This window comes from Leptosomus discolor, chromosome 10, assembly GCF_034619465.1.
Source record: "Leptosomus discolor isolate bLepDis1 chromosome 10, bLepDis1.hap2, whole genome shotgun sequence".
Classification (NCBI taxonomy): Eukaryota; Metazoa; Chordata; class Aves; order Leptosomiformes; family Leptosomidae; genus Leptosomus; species Leptosomus discolor.
The window spans coordinates 10,011,513-10,030,287 of record NC_141400.1 but is presented as its reverse complement, the minus strand read 5'-3'; the positions used below and the strand labels follow the sequence as shown (position 1 = coordinate 10,030,287).

The window sequence follows — 18,775 nt, the reverse complement described above, 5'->3', positions numbered from 1 at the left end:
TATACTGGTAACTATTATACAGCGGATTAAGTGTCCACCCCAAAATTTAAAAACTCCACTTAACCCCAGACAGATTCCCATTAATATTAACTACTTTCAGGACAAGTTCAGCTCAACACTAACATTTGGTGCAGACCCTAATAATATACCACACACTCCAACATTTCCTTTTTGATAGCTGAGAAGTATGTAAAATGGTTCTTCATTAAATTTAAATGGACTCATTAATAAAATATTGAGGATGTGCTACTTTAAGACATCGGAAAAAAAAAGTATAAATTGGCGATAACATTATTTCTATTTTTAAATACATCCCACAGAGGCACCCAAGATAGATGAGAAGTGCTAAGCCCATCCCACAAGCTTATTTATTTATTTAATACTTCTTTTGCGCTATTTTTAACTGCAGAAGACATCAAAAGGCATCCATTAGAAAAATTACATTGGTTAGAGTCTTCCTCACACAGGTTCAACAAGTGAGATATGTGGCTGAACACAACGTTATGAAGAGATGGGTTTTTTCCTCCCTTTCCTGTAGATTTCTGGAATAAAAAAGCAATTTTATTTTTGCAGCATCAGCTAGGCCAGAATCAGTATCTGCAAACCACTGTCAGTCCTTACTCACTCCCCAGCCCCCTCTTCCCACTCCTCCACTTCCCGCAAGGTTTGATTTTGTAAGTAATACACGGTTTGAATGCATACACAACACGCTTACCACACAGGGACAGTTAAAATGTAGATGTATGGGTTTGGTTTGGGTTTTTTTAAGCCTTAGGTGTGCACATAGAAAATAAATGAGAGGCAATGCCATAGTCTCATAGTATTGCATCATTATGCAGAAGAGCTCTTCCTTCAGGAGGAAAAAAAAAAAAAGGTTAAAAAATTTTCATTTTTTCAATACAGTTAAAGGAATTTATCTTAGTTGATGTTGTTTTTCCTTAGGAATCAAAGCGAATCTTTGGTGAGCTAAGAAATCAAAGGAAGAATGTCCCATCACAAATACAAGTTTTCACATTCAAAAGTGACAGAGCTACATTGTCAAATTATCTATTTAGGAAAAAAAAAAATAAATCTTGACTTGATTTCTACATGTCACCTTCCTAAATGGTTGCTTTCTTTGGGGAAATACAGAGTTTCCATGCACAGTCTGAGCAGCAAATTTTCCCTTTTCCTCCCATTTGAAGAAACAAAGCCTGAACTCCAAGGAAGCACTGCAGCACTCCTGAGCAGTTTCTACCAGGGTTTCTGGTGGACTAGAAGACAAAAATGCAAGTAGGCATTTAGGTGTTATTTCAGGAGCCTCTGCAAGCATTTTAAGTCTCCTCCTAACTTTGCTACAGAAGACACAGCCTAAACTGGGTGCATATTTACTGCCTGGCCAGATAAACAGCTACAGACCCTAAAAAGGGTATAAAAGATGAACTTCAGAAGTGACACAAGTCCCCTGACATGCTCCAGGTCCCAGTGCAGAGTGGGAGGACAGACCACACCAGGCAGGGCATGGCACTGCTCAGCAGTTGCACAGGTAATCTAGGTGGTAGTGTAAGTCATGTAAGCGCAAGACTGCACATGCAGCAGCTGCATTTCTTAACAGCTATTTTCCCTTCTTTTTAGATTTTGCATAGAGCAAGGTTTTTTTTGTAAAGAAAACCAGAGGTTTTTGGTATCACTCGGAATAAGGACAGTTTGTTTGTTCTACCTGCCCAGAGATAAGCTCAGTTTGCTGAGAACAGGCATTACTGAGCCCATAAATGGAAGGCTTTTATTCATAATCTATTCATACATGGCACTAACAATGCTTGATGACTAAGAAATACTTCAATTTCTAAAAGAAGTAGCTTTCTCTTTAGTGGAAAGGTCACATTGCACAGAGAACTATGCAATCAGCTGATGCACAAGACAAGTGTCACCAGCAGAAAGTTGAATAAAAAGCAAGTAGTGTAATTTTGTGGGTACAAAAATCACTACTAAACTCTAGATCCTGGATAAATATTCCAAACATTCTCTGTATTTGGAATCCAGCCTCAGGTGAGGCCTGGCTTGGGCAACAGAGCCTCTGATACAATTTTGATTCCTGACTTATTTCTGAAATTTTCTGAATATTCTGCATGTGGGCCTTAGAAAGCAGACCACAGTCTGCCAGTAGTAGGCAGAAATCCAAGCAAATTGTCTGCTGAAAAGCCAAATTTAAGAGTTCACATACTGCTTCCCCCTTAAGCATTACATTCAATGACATTAAAAGGCTAATTTGCAGGGCATAGCATCCATCCTACATTCCCCAGGCTGCCTGAAGAAATGTGAGGTATCTGCCCAGTTTCAGATTTTTGCTTGCAACCATAAACTGCTGGGAATTAAACCCTGAAACACACTTATAAAGTTTGTGCTTAAGAAACTAACAAACACCACTTTCAGAATTTGTTGAGTGTTGAAACTATGAAAAGAGAGGATGTGTGATGTATAAGTGAGGAACACAGACACACAAGCGACTCCATCTCAGAACCCAAAGACAGACTTAAACTTCCACGCAGGCTTAAACTGCTTAAACTTTCCCACTTAAATAAAATCCTCCTCCACAATTACAAGTTGTTATGGCACTCTAAGGAGAGAAAGCAGAGACCTAACATGTCAAACAGCTTCTTTGCATGACTTGATACCATAAATTTAATGTTTCCCCTGGAAGTGCTGTTCATATGTACACTTGTGCAACATTTAAACTGAATACATAATCTAATGCCGTCAAAATAGCTCATTACCAGGGTCTTGTCAAATTCCATAACCACATTACACAAATAATATCTCACTGCAAAAGCATGCTTATAGTTCAAGTTCTCATTTACTAAAATAATTATGTTTCTATCAGTCTTCTGTACATGGTCACAAGCAAACTCAGACCATCACTGCGGATACTGAACATTCACATGCTAAGAGACAATTCTTTAGGCTAAGCTAAAGTCTGATCTGGAGAGCAACTCAATAAGCTGTAAGAGACCATAGTGCAAGGTAATTACAATTTGTTATACCTGCTCCATGCCTAACATTGAGTTTTCCTGACCTCTCCTATTTTTATTTTAGCAACTAAGCAAAACAACACAGTTATTACCTTAGGTCTGCAAATACTCAATCTCCGAGACATTAATTATTTCAATTTATCTGAATGGCGACTTTACATTATCAGCAATTTCAGATATCCATTTTGCCAGACCCCTCTCACCTAAACAATTCCCTCCAGCTCACAAGATGCCTAAACACTCAACCTCTTCTGGGCCATTTTCAGTAACGTAGATGTTTTGGAAGGACAGAAATCCAGCAACACTATCAACTTAGAAGGAGAATATTCTGTTGGTTTCTGCACACAGAACAAGTATAATATGCTATTTAAAATACAGTATTGATATATAAAATCAAGCAGGCAATTTAAGATTTCCAGATTCTGACCAGTTTTATGAACTACTGCAAAGAAAGAAACATGTATGAAACACAGGCAGAAAGAGGTGCTCAATACCAGTTCCATACTAAACAGCTCTACTCCTTCCTCTCCCTTTTGAGAGCCACATTAGCTTACAGCAGGGAAATTATTTTTTTCTCTCCAATAGTTTGGGCCTGGAATGTATACAGACCTCCAACAGATCTGTCAAAGAAGAGATCTGAGATCTCCTTGGCACTGGCAGGTTCTGGAAACAACTGACAAATTCCTCTTTAAAACTACCTACTACAGAAACCACTTCTGTATGTGTAACTGCCCTCGACAAAAACTCCCTCATTATCAGTCAAACCAGCAAAACACTAACCTCCTTGAAGACAAACAATGATCTGGAGGACCACAACAGACTGCCCATGAATTATGGAAAAGCCAGGTTGTGTTGTAGCACTGGAAGTTTTCACCTCTCAGCCATGTTTCAGAGATCCTGACTGCTCAAAAGCAGTGGGGAAAACAACCCACTAAGCCACAACTACGAGTAATGTTTCACACTAGCACAGGAAAACACAGACAGATCCCCACATCCACCCTTTTCAAACTAAATACACGACCAACTATGACAAGGAAATTGAGGTCCTGAACACCACCAATAAAAGAAAAAGGCAATATGAGTAGTCAATCTCATGAAGACTAGTTACCCTGGAAAGCAAGGTACGTGATCTTCCAAGTCATCCTTTCTCTCTTTCCAGAAGACCCTAGTCAGCACATATATAACGTCTTTTATACATGTCAGGAACACGTTCATTGTCTGGTGCAAGCCTCTTCACGCTCCTTCTGGAAAAAGAGGACAGCAAGCAGAGCCTAACCAGAACACATGCCTGCTTCAGTTTAGTGTGTTTTGTTATGGGTCGGTGGATGAATTTTATTTTTTTGTGCGTGAGTTGGCTTTCTTTTGGTTTGGGTTTGTTTTTTTTTTTTTTTGGTGTGTGCGTGTTTGTTTTTAATTTCATCCTGATCATTTCAGATTTCTGTGAAGCTACAAATCCTTTTTTTTTTTTTTAATAGAGAACTTGAACTGTATTTCTATTGGGAATAGAGGGAAATGATTAATTTCAGAAGGGTGGAGTAAGGGAGAACAGAGCTTGCAAAAAAAAAAAAACCACAACAAAAAAAACCCCCAACAACCAACCAACCACAACCCAGAATTCAGAACAACTGAGCAAAGGGGAAAGCACCTGAAATAAGTGCTTACAGTTTATCTCATACAAGATCTTACAGAAGATTGACAGCACCAAGTTTTTGGGAAAGTTTTTCATACACTTCATAAAAGAAACTTTAAAAAAAACCCCACCACAATTCAAGTGCCAAAGAAACCCATAAGATCGGGGGGCGGGAAATCTACTCCCTCACTAAGGGAGGCTGGAAAAAACTTCAGAAAATTGTGCCTTCGAGCATCCAGGTGTTTCAAGAGATTACAGAAAGTCACAAGTGTTGCCTACAGAGATCAGACACTTAATCTGTGCATTACACCACGTACCAGATCATGCATTCAAATTTAGGTACTATGGAAAGGTAGCTTTTCTTGGTCCCTCTACACACTAACATGATTTTGCTCTGCATCACCAAATAGGAAGATGTGTGTACTGAAATACAGGTGGTTTAAACTATTGCACACGTCTCAGTCAATTTTCAGGTTAAAAACACATTTGCCTTAACGTACTGTTACACTTCTCACAGGCCACATCCATCTTAGATGAACCTACCATGTGGTAGTGTTATGTTTGCACCATCAATGATTGCTTGTGCCAGTTCGTGATCATTACTCTCGAAAGCATGCGCAGCCGCCTTGAGGGCATCCCAAATTTCCTTGCGACCTTCGAAAGCTGGTGCTGTGTCCCAAAACTCGTCTCTCTTACTGCGCAACTGTCCGTCTGTCATGGGGTAATCACTTTTCCATTTTGGCTTCTCTTTTTTCAAGGGTTGATTACGACCAAGAGCAACTGTGGAGGAGAAAGAGAGAGGGAAATTAAATAAAGGTAATAGCACAAAATTACTGAAGTGCCTTTGGATTATTCTGTTTAGGATCTACAGAGCTAAAGTTTACTTTCACACAATCCTGACCCTTTTTTTGCCCATCTCCTAGGCATCACCTCCCTTCCCCTGGGCTCCAAGTCGGCTTTATATCTTAGGAAAATGGAAGGGCTACCTCTTGCTTGCTGATTTCACCTGCACCCCTGAGCAGCCACAACTTCTCCCCGAGCTCCCCCATCTCTCAGCACAGCCATCTTCCAAAGGCTGCAGCAGCAGTACAGCGAGATGCCCATTCCCCCAACACTGACCAGGGTGCAGTGAGACCACACTCCTCTGGATCTCCGCTCTACGCTGCTAGCAATGCTCTCTGCTTGACAAGCATGATGCTCTGTTAACACAAGAGTTTTAAGAGGCTAAAGATTTTTTTTTTTTTGCATCATCTGCTTTTAAACACTTTTAATTCAGAGTAACTATATGTGGAAAGGCAAATAAGATGCACAAAGGCTAGAATTGTCAGACACAGGATTCCCTAAAGAATAACCCAGGAATACATCACGCTTTAAAAAGCGGTTACCTCCTTCACAATGAACATGAAAGCATTTGTTTCATTTTAACAGCAGCTATTTCTGTGTAATAGCCAGTTATGATAATCACATAGGTATAATGTTTGGTGGATTAAAGCTATCTGCTCACTTTAAATCACAGCACTGCTAAGACCGTGCTAAACCCTTCTCTTCCATCTGTGAGAGTACAGGTTTATTTCAACTTCTGCTGAAAAGAAAAGGAAAAAGAAGGGAGCAAACTTCAGTGCACACTGGGAACAATTTCTCCCTGCAGGAGTTAAAACCCCATTTCCTTCAGCCCCCTCCTAGCAGTGAGAAGGAGAAGCTCCCTGCAATGGGACCCTATGAGGACAGTACAGGGAAGAGAAGAGCAACAAACCACAAAACCAGTTCTCAACATGGCTCAATATCACAAAACCTTGAACACATAGTTTAAATGTCTCCAGAGGAAATGAAGTGTTCTTCAACAGTTAAACTAAATTTAACTGTGTTTGTAGCTGAAAATAAGCAGACCCTCCATGGGGCAGGTCACAGAAACTGGATGATGAGTACTGAAGGCTCTTGAAAGACAGGTAAGCTACACAGGACTGAAGTCAATTAAGGATCCCACCACCTATGATGCTGGAGAGCCATCCCTTCCTATGCTCTCTGTGAAGAGCCCTTGCCATCCCAAGAGAGCAGAGGAACCCCAGCTGTCATCAGGCCAGGGAAGCATGACGAGATGCAGTCTGTCACCCCACATTCACATTACCAAGGCCAAAATATCTCTTACAAGAACGAGACACCACAGCTGCTGCGGTATCAAAGCCTGTGGAGCAAAGCTGCTGCTTACCAGGTGCTCCTGGCTAGTCTGCACAGATGGGAGAGCACCAGGACAAACACACAGGTTTACATTCAGCATTCTGTATCCCATGTACATCCTTAGAGATACTAAGAAACATTTCCTTTCTCCAGATCCTCTTATTTTTCTGGCAGGAAGTTGACAATAGCTGACAAAACACTTTTCGCTTTCCTCAATCTTCCTCCAGTGTTCAGTTTTCAATGGAAGAGATTGTAATGTCTAAATATTCTTCATAGTTCTTTATCTAGACTTACGCTGTATCTCTACAGTTAACTACAAACCGTATTTATGACAAAGAGTGTGTGTGTGGGGACACACACAACTGAGAAGACCAAGTGTCAATACGTCGGAAATAGTAATTTCGGGTAAGCTGTAACATTTTGCAAAAATAGTATTTTAATTCAAATGTTCCCTCTCTTTTCTCGATTTTTTTTTTTTTCCTGCCACAGATGCACTTGGTTGTTTTCAGAACAGCACTTGACACCAAGCACTGGGTCTCAGGGTTGACCAGCAAAGCCTGGTGTTGCAGCAGGCATTTCAACTTCACATAGGCTTTAAGGAGACCAAAACACATACACGAGGTTACACCTCATGCCCTTATACAATCTGATTTTACATGACCAAAGAACTATCTACTTCAATTCATAACTCAGAATGACATTCACACTTAAGAAGCTGAGACTTAAGCCATTGAAAATAGGACATTCAGAAGAGCTCCTGATGGTAAGGTGACTTCCCTTGCCAACTATGTGAAGGCATACACCTTCTTCAGGTTAAAAAGAAACATAGTAGAGGATATATGTGCATGGAAACAAAGTCAGATCATAATTAAAAGTAGCAAATTACAATTGCATGGCACACATGCAATGACTCCAGCTGTTATTCTGTTTCCCATGCAGAACCTAACAATAATAAACTTCTGAATCCTTTCAAGTGACCACAAATGTTTATTGCTTTTTGTTTCCACGGGATTGGTTCCATGAGATTGCTTCCATTTGCTTTTCAAAGAAGTGCTGACCATTTAACAGATTTCAGAACAGCAAACCCAAGTGTTTACAAAACACCAAGTTTCCTGGCAAAGCCCAGCCGTTACTAGTCCAAGTCTCAGCTGAGCACACACTAGCTGGGGGCCGATGATGGCCCAGCCTAGAACAATGGTGACGGAGGCAGCCCAGACAAGATGGACTGCACACATTACACAGTATACTATGAAATTGTAAAAACATATGTGGTAAAACACTTAAACAAGGAATTGTTTCCTTATTAAGGCTTAGCAGTCAGAGCATGAAAATTTCAGACAGACAGAACAGGCCACTGTAAGAAATTTGGGCCAGTGGGCATCTTTCCTTGCATTCTACTTCGGCTACCATCTGTTTGCATGTACATTCAATGAATCCTAATTTATCCCACAGGGCCCTCTCCTTCTCCCTCAACATTAATTATGAAAGCGGGTTAAAGGCACTTCCCGCTGTCCCCGAGCACGGCGGCATTTCCTGCACACAGCCCTGCCCGCCCCTACCCAGCACCACTGCAGAAACGGCAACAAGCCATTTCTCTCCCCTGCTTCCCCTTTCGCCTAAGACAGCATCCAAATATATTGCTCTTCACTAGACAAGGATAGCAGGGGAGAGACTAAAGAGACAGAGATCCTAACAGTCTCAAATAACTTCTCCCTGGAGACACAATCCTTCCTACACAGACAGCAGTGATAAACCCAGCGATAAATTGTTTTTTTCAAGTTGGGAGAGAAGGATGGTGGAAGAAAGTGACTCTACAAATGCCTCTAAAGCCAAATCCACTCTAACAAGCCATCCATCCCAGTACTAAGCCTTTAAACACAACTTGGCTTCACAATTCAGTATTTAAAAAGGTCTTTAGCGTGTTTTATCATTTATTAGAAGTTCTTCAAGAATCCCCTAAAAGCTTTATGCCACCCCTGAAGATGTATTAATCTCTCTCTAGTTCTGTGGATAGATGGAGCAGAAAGGATACAATAAACTTAAGAAATCTAAAAAACCTAACATGTAAAAGGGCCCAAATCTTTCACTTTCCACCTCATGGTTTAGTCACTATAGAGAAACATCACTACATGAATTTCTACAACCAAAGTTTTGGACCATATCAAAGGACTTCCCCTTTTCCATAGTAAGGCTGACAAAGACTAGTCAGAATAGGCAATGAAATAAACGTCAGCAGTTGAAACACTTTGTCAGGTATTTATAGTGTCAAGTTTTGTATTCCTCACTTTGGAAGTAAACTAGAGCTCAAAAGAAAATGTTGACTTCATTTAAGACCATGCACATCAGAGGCACAAGCAGCTTGCAATATCTGGAAGAGAAAGTAACATCCACATTAATTTTTCATCTTACATCACTTCAACATAAATAAGAAATTATTAATATCCTGCTTGAAATTATGAGTAGTTTTATAAATGCCAAGAAGGCATGTTCTCTCTGAAGCACTACTGAAAGTTGCCCATCTCAATAGATGGCAATGGTTGATATTTTTGGCAAGAGACTTATTTAGAAGGAAATATGAAGACCATTAACAGTCTACTTTTCAAAAAAGGAAAAATTGGCACGAGTGACACTCCAAAATAAGGTTGTTCTTGTTCCAGTAGCTCACAGACGGTGGTGCTGTGCATCCCAAAGAGGGCTAAGAAGTCGCTGACAACCTGCAGGACGTTGCTGAAGAGCAGCCTTTCTCAGGGAGAACCACACAGGTCACTACATGGCCTTATGAAGGATTTTCCAGGGCTGCTCAGAGGGGTTACTGCAAAGTGATTACAGATGCTCTTTATACTCCTGGATATTGGACCTGTTCTAGACAGAGAGTTGCCTTAAAGATGCCTCCTGCACTGTCTCCCTCCAGTTAGAAATGCACTACTACTTGCATGGTACACAGAGCACTTAAGACTTGCTGAAGTCCGTCAGGTTAACGGCAGAAGCAATAGCTAAGAAGGTAAGAAGTCCTGATCATTACTAGCTGCATAATGAATTTCCTCGGGCTTGGCAGGCATAAGAGAAGAAACTCAAACCTAGCTAGTTAGGCACTCCAGGATACAGCAGGAGTCGGGGCAGGAGACAGGACTGCAGTGACCTGCAGCAGGCTGGAGAAGCAGGCAAGCAGAGAGGCAAGTCTCATCTGAATTCAGCATCCACCCATCCAGCACATCCACCATGTAGGTGTCCCTACACTTGCAAAATCCAAACACTGCCCAAGCCCCCTTCCCTAGTCAAGTGTCACTTATTAGACTGTTTAATATCTCGAAGTGACCTAAAACCAGTGGCAGACAAGCAGTAGGCTGTTTCGGCCCCACCAGTAGGATTTAGCAGCATATAATGTGTTTTCCCTTCACAAGCAGAGGAGTACCCCAGGATCCTGGAGGTAGCTGCTACTGTCGGACCCACTAATCTTGGCTCCTGGCAAACTACAAAGTCTTACTTTTCAGAAGGAAAGACATATTTCTCCAGTCCTTGCAGACTATTTTATAGCCTGAATTACAAAGGTTTGTTTCCCTTCACTACAGCTTTCCCTCAAAGCAATGGAATCAGTAAGGTTATCTACGCTTCTTTTGAGGGAGCGTATGCAGATAAATCCATATATTTAACTCAGTTTCTTAACAGAATGTCAAAAAATGTCTATGCAGAACTTTTTTTTTTTTTAAAAACAGCTGTTGTGTTTGATCACAGCAGATCACAGTACTGCCGCCTCCTCCAAAGCGAACCAGATGAGTAGGAGCAGCTGGTAACAGAAGAGTCTCATACTAAAAGCCAATATCCAGCTAAAGCATCCATAATTCCTAGTTTATACACCCATGAACTGTAGCACTTGATAATCAAATTGGATAATATTTCTGCACCAAAGGGCTTACTGTCAAATCAAATAATGCTAATGCAACAGCTGAATGAGACATCAGGCAGCTTATAGCCTCTGGAGAAGGACAGGTGGACCCCTGCTTCAATCGTGAATTAGAGCTTCCTCCTTCCCAGTTATTGACCATGAAAGTAACCCTGCAAGACAGGCGACAGGATTTGGTCCCTTGTTACAGCCCAGAGTTACTTCCAGCAACTGAGCTAAAATATAAGCATCTGGGGAAATGTCTCCTTTGCTGTCAGTCAGCCTTACGTGAGCTTTTCCCTCCCACCTCATTTCTTCAAGTATCTTTCACCTATTTCTCAAAACAATGTTAGGAAAAAAATTTGGCATGTTAAATTCATGCAAGTGCTTCACAGTGAATGTCTTCCTTTTCCTTTGAAACAGAAACATATGTTGCTTGTAGCATTAGTCTTTTGCTGCTTTTGTAAGAGGCAGGAGAAACTGTCCCAGTTTGGCCAAAGCGTGCCTTGGAAAAGTCTCCGTGCACACACAACCCACTGAGGCCACAGAGTGACTGGCAGTGCAGTTCCCAAAGCAGACATTTGGACTGGACATGCTCCATTTTAGGACTGGAGGCCCAAAGCTGTTGATCTCCACCAGCAGCTGTGTGCCAGAGCTGCAAGAACAGGGCCTTTCTGTACTTCCACATCTCCGCAGACATGTATGAAGACCTACACACAACAAGCAAGCACTGGGGAAGACTGGCATGGAGGGGCCCTCAGCCTGTGGAGCATGAGTTAAGAGCAGATAAAGGCAAGTGTCACAAGGCAACATCGAAGTGCTGAAATGACACTAGTATCAGAGAATCTGTCAATATTTGGTAATTTTTTTTTCCCCCTTTGTTTTGTATAGGAAAATATCTAAAAGACGAAGACAACTGCTTAAGTGTTGAGAGATGAAAAAGATTTTGAGTGAACTGTGAGGAAAGGAGCAGGAGCGCCCAACAGCTGAAGACTGAAAAAAATCACCAAATCAGTCTGAGTGGGAAAGATGAGACAAATGTTCAGAAATGGATCTCAGTGTAAAAGATGGGATTTGATGACTGTCAGGCTCCTTGGGAGGAGGACAGAAATGATAAGCCATCAAGGAAACAACACAGACCAAGACTTGCAGAGGCTGAGGCCAGCCAGGAGAAATGTGGCATGCAGGTACTGTTTGGTTTGCCTGAACTATAGACACGCACAGCTTCAACAGGGGAAGCTATACCCTCCCAGGGATCAGCAATTTGAGAAACAGCAATGGGTAATTATATGAAGACAGTCAGAAGCAGCTAACTAAATATTATACAAATTGAACTAATGATCAAAAATATTTTCTTTATAAAATTGCGTCCCTGTTGAGGATCAGTTGCTAATAAAGTATTTTTCCAAGATAAATGAAATTCAAGTAACAGTTTATTACGCAAAGTTTCTTTTAGTACTAGTCCCAAGGGTTTCCCTCCCCACAATCAGTAAGCAGTACTCTATCAAATGAGTCTCATTTTAAATCTATTTTGCTCCAATTTCCTCATAAGGTATCTTGTAATTTGGTATCAATGTCTAGATACAGTTCATTCTAATCATTTTCTTTGCATCGTTCTCTAGTGTAATCCTTTCAGCAGTCAAATTACAATTGCGTCTGGAGGAAGAGTCAGTACGAAGGAAAGGTGCAGAAAAACAGCAAAACTGAGGAGGGGGCAGGGGAAAGTGTATCGCATCTAAGCAGCAGACAATTTGAATTACATTAAGTATCATAGGCTTACACAATTTAAATTGCATTAAGTAGCACAGGCGTACACAGTAATGGGAAAATAGAAGAATCTTATCTGTTTATTGCTAGTTTTCAGCATTTTCATTTGTTAAGAAGGTTACATTTTAGCAAGGCAAGTGTTTTGGAAAGGAAGTGTCCCCTGACAGTAATAAAAAGACTTATAAGTTAAATATTTCAATGAACAATTAAATTTTCCTAGGAAGGAAATGAAAGAGCACCAAGATTTCATACAAAAACTGAAGGAAATATCTGTTAGTACAGTCCTGAGAGTATTCAGAGCAGTGTACCCTGTGGGACTGAGAAAGACATAAGCTTTCCAAATACTGTGTGTAGATAAGACAGACAGACAGATAGATATAAAGACAATGCCTAAGCTAAGGCACTTTGATGAAGGGAGACCAGGGAGGGTGACACGAACTCTACAAGAAAAACTGCATTTCCTGACAGAAATTCAAGTTACGTCTTTAAGCATGTGCAATAAAACACCAGGCTACAGACTCAAATCTGTTTTATTGTAGCCAAACCAGTTAATTTTGAGCCAGACAAGAAGTAAACTTGTGGTATGAAGCTTTTTAGAGCAGCAAACCTACCAAAGATGAATCTGTGCACATGAAGTAAACCCACCAACCAGCCCCAAGGGCCAATTTCCCTTTCTCCTACCTGAACGGGTATGAAGGAAGGAAGAAAGAAGAAAAAAAATCAGATGGGGAAGGGGAAGAACAAGTGGGGGATAGCAGACTGATCACCATCGCTCAAAGCCAGGCTTGCACTCCTACGCGAGTCGCCTGCCAGACATGACATATGCTGGTGCCAAATGATGTATGTGGTCCCTCTGGGGAAAGGGGGTGCCATCAGTCACTCATGCTGCCCCTACACTCAAAGCCCACCAGGCAAACAGTGCTGTGTCCCCCAGACGCTGCTCACCTATGCTGGCACTAGGGATGTCATGAAGCATTGCTTTAAGCAGGAGCAGGGAATGAGCCTTCCCTGTTTCTCCAAGTGTTTCATCAACTCTTACCCAAGATCTTCCTCCAACGAGAGTTAATTGCACATAAGAAACTGTAGTGAATAAAATGCAAGTTACACTGGTAATTACAGGCAGCTTTGGACGAGTCATACGTGCACAATGCCTCCCTGCCTCTCCACATACACAGGGCACTAAATCTTCATCGAGTCAATCCAGAGGCTTCACAGCATGAGATATAGAACATATGAGAGGATGAGGGCATATGAATGTGCTGGACAAAGAAAAATTGACTCTAATTACTAGCTATTACACTGTATTTTTCCTTTCTCCCATAATCTTCAACAGGAACTGCAGAAGAAATCAAGAGAGCTTGGTACTTCCAAGCAGCTCATTGCTCATCACCCCTCATTCCAAAGAAGCCAGCAGTATTGCAGTGAGAAAGAAAAACTTCAAACTTTTGAGATCTGCTCCCTGATAGTATACCAGATCCAAAAAACCCACCTCTTCCCAACACACACAGGATCTATTCAGATTACCGACAGCCTTGATGTGTGCTTTGCACCTGGGACATGCTGCGATAACGCAGGTCGCCTTTCACAGTTTAAACCATATCAGTGTATTTTGTCTAATGTGAGCTGCAACTCACAGCCAAGCATCAGCTGGCAAGAGGTGAACTTCAGTCTCCTGTCTGTTTGTGCAGGTTTTATGAGGACAATTCCTCTGCTCCCAGAGCTGCAAGGGCAGGATGGCAAACCCCGACGGTTACAAATGCTCTGGGTAAGTGGTGTTGCTCTGGATAAGTGGTGTTGGATAGCGCAATAATGCAAACAAAGTCACTGTGAAGTTCTCTACCGTTATCTGCTTCAACGTTTCAAACAGTATTTTTCAAAGGAAACTTTTCACATTGGTCTCCCACCAAAAGCTCAGCACTATTTCCTAGAGTTAATTCTATGGATCTATTATTAGTTTACAAAAGCTTTGTGGTTACTCCTGTGCCCTGCCTGCCCACCCCATTTCCCACTGGAAGCACAAGCAGATTATTTCTTGATCACCTCAATGAAGCTCATGATGCAACACCTCTTCTCTCAACAGATAAGAATGTCTAAGGGAGCACACCTTTGCAGAGTCACCACCTCAAATCCTTAGCGCCTCAGTCAAGGGGTGACCATGGGTGAAGCAGGAACACTGCCAGGCAGTGCAAGGGCCAGATGATGCCCATCTGTCTCGATCGCACCCCATCAGAGGAATCTTGGGGCCATAAATTCTATTTCTGCAGCCAGTAGGAAGAACAGCAGCAGCTATACGGGCTGCTCAGCATTAGCTTCAACCTCACAAGTGAATTTCTAGCAGCGCTATGGTGGAACAGCCTTGAGGGACTGACGTTATCATTGCAATTACCTGTCAGCACTGTTTACACTTTTACTGCTCCTATCTCTGGTAGATGCATGTTTTCAGCAGGATGCAGAACAGGATAAAGATTTACCTGTTCCCAGGTCACAGCATGCAAGCATCAAGACCTTTAATCTGTACCATCTATAGTGCACAACTAGACTACCTCTTTGGAAACCTATGACAAGAACCATTAAGGAAGCCATCAGTAACTTGAAAAAGCCTATTTCAGATAGGCTGCATAAAGTACTTGCTTCTTTTGACTTCTACAAAGCATAGCTGAAGTTAAACTCGGTTGTAGCTGAGAGCTTGGCATTAATGCAGCCTCGCGCATGCAAAACAACATAAGCATGGTACGCAGCACAGCAGAGCTGGAAACAGTTGCGGGAATGCAGTGGGAAGCTGTGCAGAGCTTTCTCAAAAAGAACAAAACAAAACAAAACACCCACTGCTTTCTGTCTCCCATCACGAGGAAGAACTCAGCAACTTCACTTTTAAAGTACTAAAACCCTTTTGTATCTTCCCCTCAATTCAGTTAACAGGGAAACTTTAGACACTTCAGATAAAACCATAAAGCAGCGAGTTCCTCCAACTGGTCAACTCCACGTCAGTGTATTGCTGAGACGTGGGCACCTGCCTGCTGCTCCACACCAGCAGCATGGACCACTCTTATCTGCTAGCATGAATTTAATACAGGGAAAGATCTAGCATGCTCAGCTGCAAATGAATGCTGTCCTGGCTCAGAAACCCCCTTCCTGCTTGATAATGTTCTCCCCTCTGACCACTGCATAACAAGCATCTATATGAACTGCTAAGGAAAGATTTGAAGATGTTTACTGAAGGCTGACATCCCTCCTGTCAAAAAACCCCTTAGAACTGGAAGTGCTGCAAGTGCTTCTCCACAAGTTAACAGCCAAGTTCTGTGCACTTTGAGCAAGGCACAAATCAGGGTCTGGCTCAGCAGCATTTAAACTGAAGCTTTGCTTTTATGTTGTCCCAAGCCATGGAAATAGCGTGACCAGTGACAGCCTGTGTCACACAGCCACAGACCAACCACACAGGGTCATCACAAATTCTCTGAGTTCAGTAAGTGACAGACAGGGACATCTGCTGTACATTTTGTCTGCGTTTAACGCACCATGAGTACTTCCAACACTAGCACAATTTTAATTAAAAAAAAAAAAAAAGGCAGCCTTATCTTCCATCCTGCCAGAATTATAAAAAAATATTAAGCTTGTAATTTTCTTTAAACAATGCAGCTGGCTCTACCCTGACTAGGTGCAACCGTGCTGAAAGCCAGCCAGCACACCCTCCTCAGCAGACCCGCATGCAGCATGTGTACACATGATACTGCAACTTCTGAAGGCTTTCTGGATGATGCTGCCAGCGAATTTACTTTATTACAACAAGTAAACCCAGACTACTGCAGCTTTCAGCGCATTCACTAGGTCAGGAGGAAGGACAGCAAGCAAAGAGCTGGGGCACTTCAGTGCCCCAACAGAAACAAGCTCTGCCAGCACCACAGATTCAGAACTAGTTTCAGCATAATTTAAACCTTTTTACATCACCACTGTGGCTCAGTGCTACCTAGGAAAATTTTTAAACCAACAGAGATCCTAGAAATCCGTAGGGCTCTCCTGAAACAAAATTGCTTAAGAGAAGCTGCAGGAGTCAGCACAATTTTCATATCCCATCTCACCACAGTGTTAATTTGCATTGGGCTATGTTGCATTAAACCCTTCCACCAAAATTTGAAATTTAACACAGTCTGTGTAATAAAAGTTATAATGCACAAGACAGATGGCCGATTTAATGTTCCTAATGAACACTTAAGGTGAACACGGAATTGCTTGCCGTGTCACTTCTGCCATGCACAGCAGTCACAAATTCCAGAAGGGAGTGAACAAAAAAGCCTCCAAGTGTGTAACTCTTTTTACAATGACCAATGATTAAATTAGGTTAGTTACAGGATCTAACACCATGTCTTGAATTTATTCCAGTGTCACAGTTATTGGCAGGGATAAAGTTTCACATTAGCCAATTAACTAAATGCACTATTACTGTATCTCAGCTACTTAAGCTCATCAGTTAATTAAGAGCTCAGCATAAGCTGAAAATAGGAATCTTGCCTGACACACATACCAAACATACATTATCTTAACGATTTAATTTTACAGTTCCATATTATGTTCCACAGGTGTCATATTTGGAAAACTGAAAGGCAATTGCTTGGTTTAAGGAATAGCTGAAAGATGCATAAGCAAACATTTAAAGATTTAATCTAAGAAATTGTATTTCCTAGAACGATACTTGCTGCTTTACTAAGCTCTATTTTACAAGGTAGCCTTTAATGATAAAATTACCATTTCACACTCATTACAAATTACTTCCGTATCAATTTTTAGGTGCTTCCAACTTGGTTCCAGTCTAAGAAGTGTTTTATCTTAGTGTCTAACTAAAACCTACCACTGGTTTTCCCAGGGATGATGCCCTGGTAATTTCTGAGAAGTGCGGCTGCCAGCGCAAGCTGAACAAGGCAGACCTGCAGGCACGCAGCCATGCTAAGCACCTGCAGCTGCAGGCAGATGTGCAACGGTGGGATAATGCATTCTTGATGCTCCTCAGATGCCAAGCTTCTTTCTGCAAAGTAATCTCTCAATCTCTCAACCAGTTCTCAACAGTAGGTGGTAAGGTCTTCTTTAATAGCTATCAAGTCAGTCCTGCCATACACAGCACCAGCACACCAGAGATGTAGGAGCAGAAAATCAAGTACCCTACTTGTTGACGTTTACCCTTTAAAGACACACAGCATAAGTCATGACGCCACATCATCACTCAAGACTCCCCCAGATCATGGACCTGGCTTTCCATCTACCACCAAGCCCATCTTTTTGGAATATTTGTCCTTCCTAGCAAGTATACAGCCATAGGATTAAAAAAACCCCCAAAAAACCAAAAAACCACACACAATGCCTTGCAAGGGTGACACTTCATCTCTGTGGCAGGTTGATTAAAAACCAAAAAAAAAACCCCAACCTAACAAAACACCCTCTATATTTCAGCTGCCCTTAGCACAAAAGGCTTTTCATCCACAGAGGTTTCTCCATGCTACAATATTTTAACTAGCAGGACTCATCCTCCTCCCCTACTGCCCCTTGTTTCCCCATCAGTAAAAAGCAATTCGCCACAACATTAACAAACCAGTATGACCACAAAAGCTGAATGACCACATCAGTGAGCCTCCAGGTGCTCCCAAACAGCGAGGTACCAAAAGAACTAGGTCCATTTTAATATTCATACCTTTGACTGTGCACGCTGAACTTCTGCAGGGCAGAAGTCTGACAGACTAGTGGCTTAACACACTCCAGTGAAAACCAAAACCACTAATTTACTTCTCTTCCATCGTCAATACTTTCTGGATCCACAATCTAGTTAATAAGCTTGAAAATTTATTCATGAAAGTACATATGCTCACAGCCTAAGGAAACTCCAGCCTTGAGTTCAACAGCATGTAATCTAAAACACATGGGGGAAAAAAAACAGCTAAGGAAAAATGATGATGCAAGTCAGATTTTTAAATAAGCAATTTTGAAACTAAACTTCTATCAGTTCTTCTGGACAATCATTCTCCAAGAAACTTCAGCACCCAAGACCGGAGAAAGCTCAGCAGCTGGAAGGTCTACAAATGGGTATAAAGGCCAAGCAGCGTCAATGGCTCAAAGGTGCAACACTTGGGCTTCTCAGACAAGAGTGATACGGAGCGATCAGCAGTTGTCTTCGGATGCTGAGAAAGTCTATGGCTCCACACACCCCCACCAGAGGTCAGAACACATAGTAAAGAACAACTGAAGACAACTTTGGAACTACCTGCTTGAAAATTAACTCCTACCAAAAACTCTGGTGGGTCCAATCCTACATTTGGTTTCACTCCATGTGAA

At 41.7% G+C, this 18,775-nt stretch overlaps 1 protein-coding gene across 1 annotated transcript in view; it reads right to left on the bottom strand.

Annotated features, from left to right (window-relative positions):
• The window catches only part of UBTD2 (ubiquitin domain containing 2), a 55,612-nt gene that overhangs the window by 19,966 nt on the left and 16,871 nt on the right, over window positions 1–18,775 (bottom strand). The window contains exon 2 of the mRNA XM_086471059.1: window positions 5,182–5,418. Within this exon, the coding sequence (XP_086327185.1) occupies window positions 5,182–5,418 (237 nt within the window). The remainder of the gene's footprint in view (window positions 1–5,181; window positions 5,419–18,775) is intronic.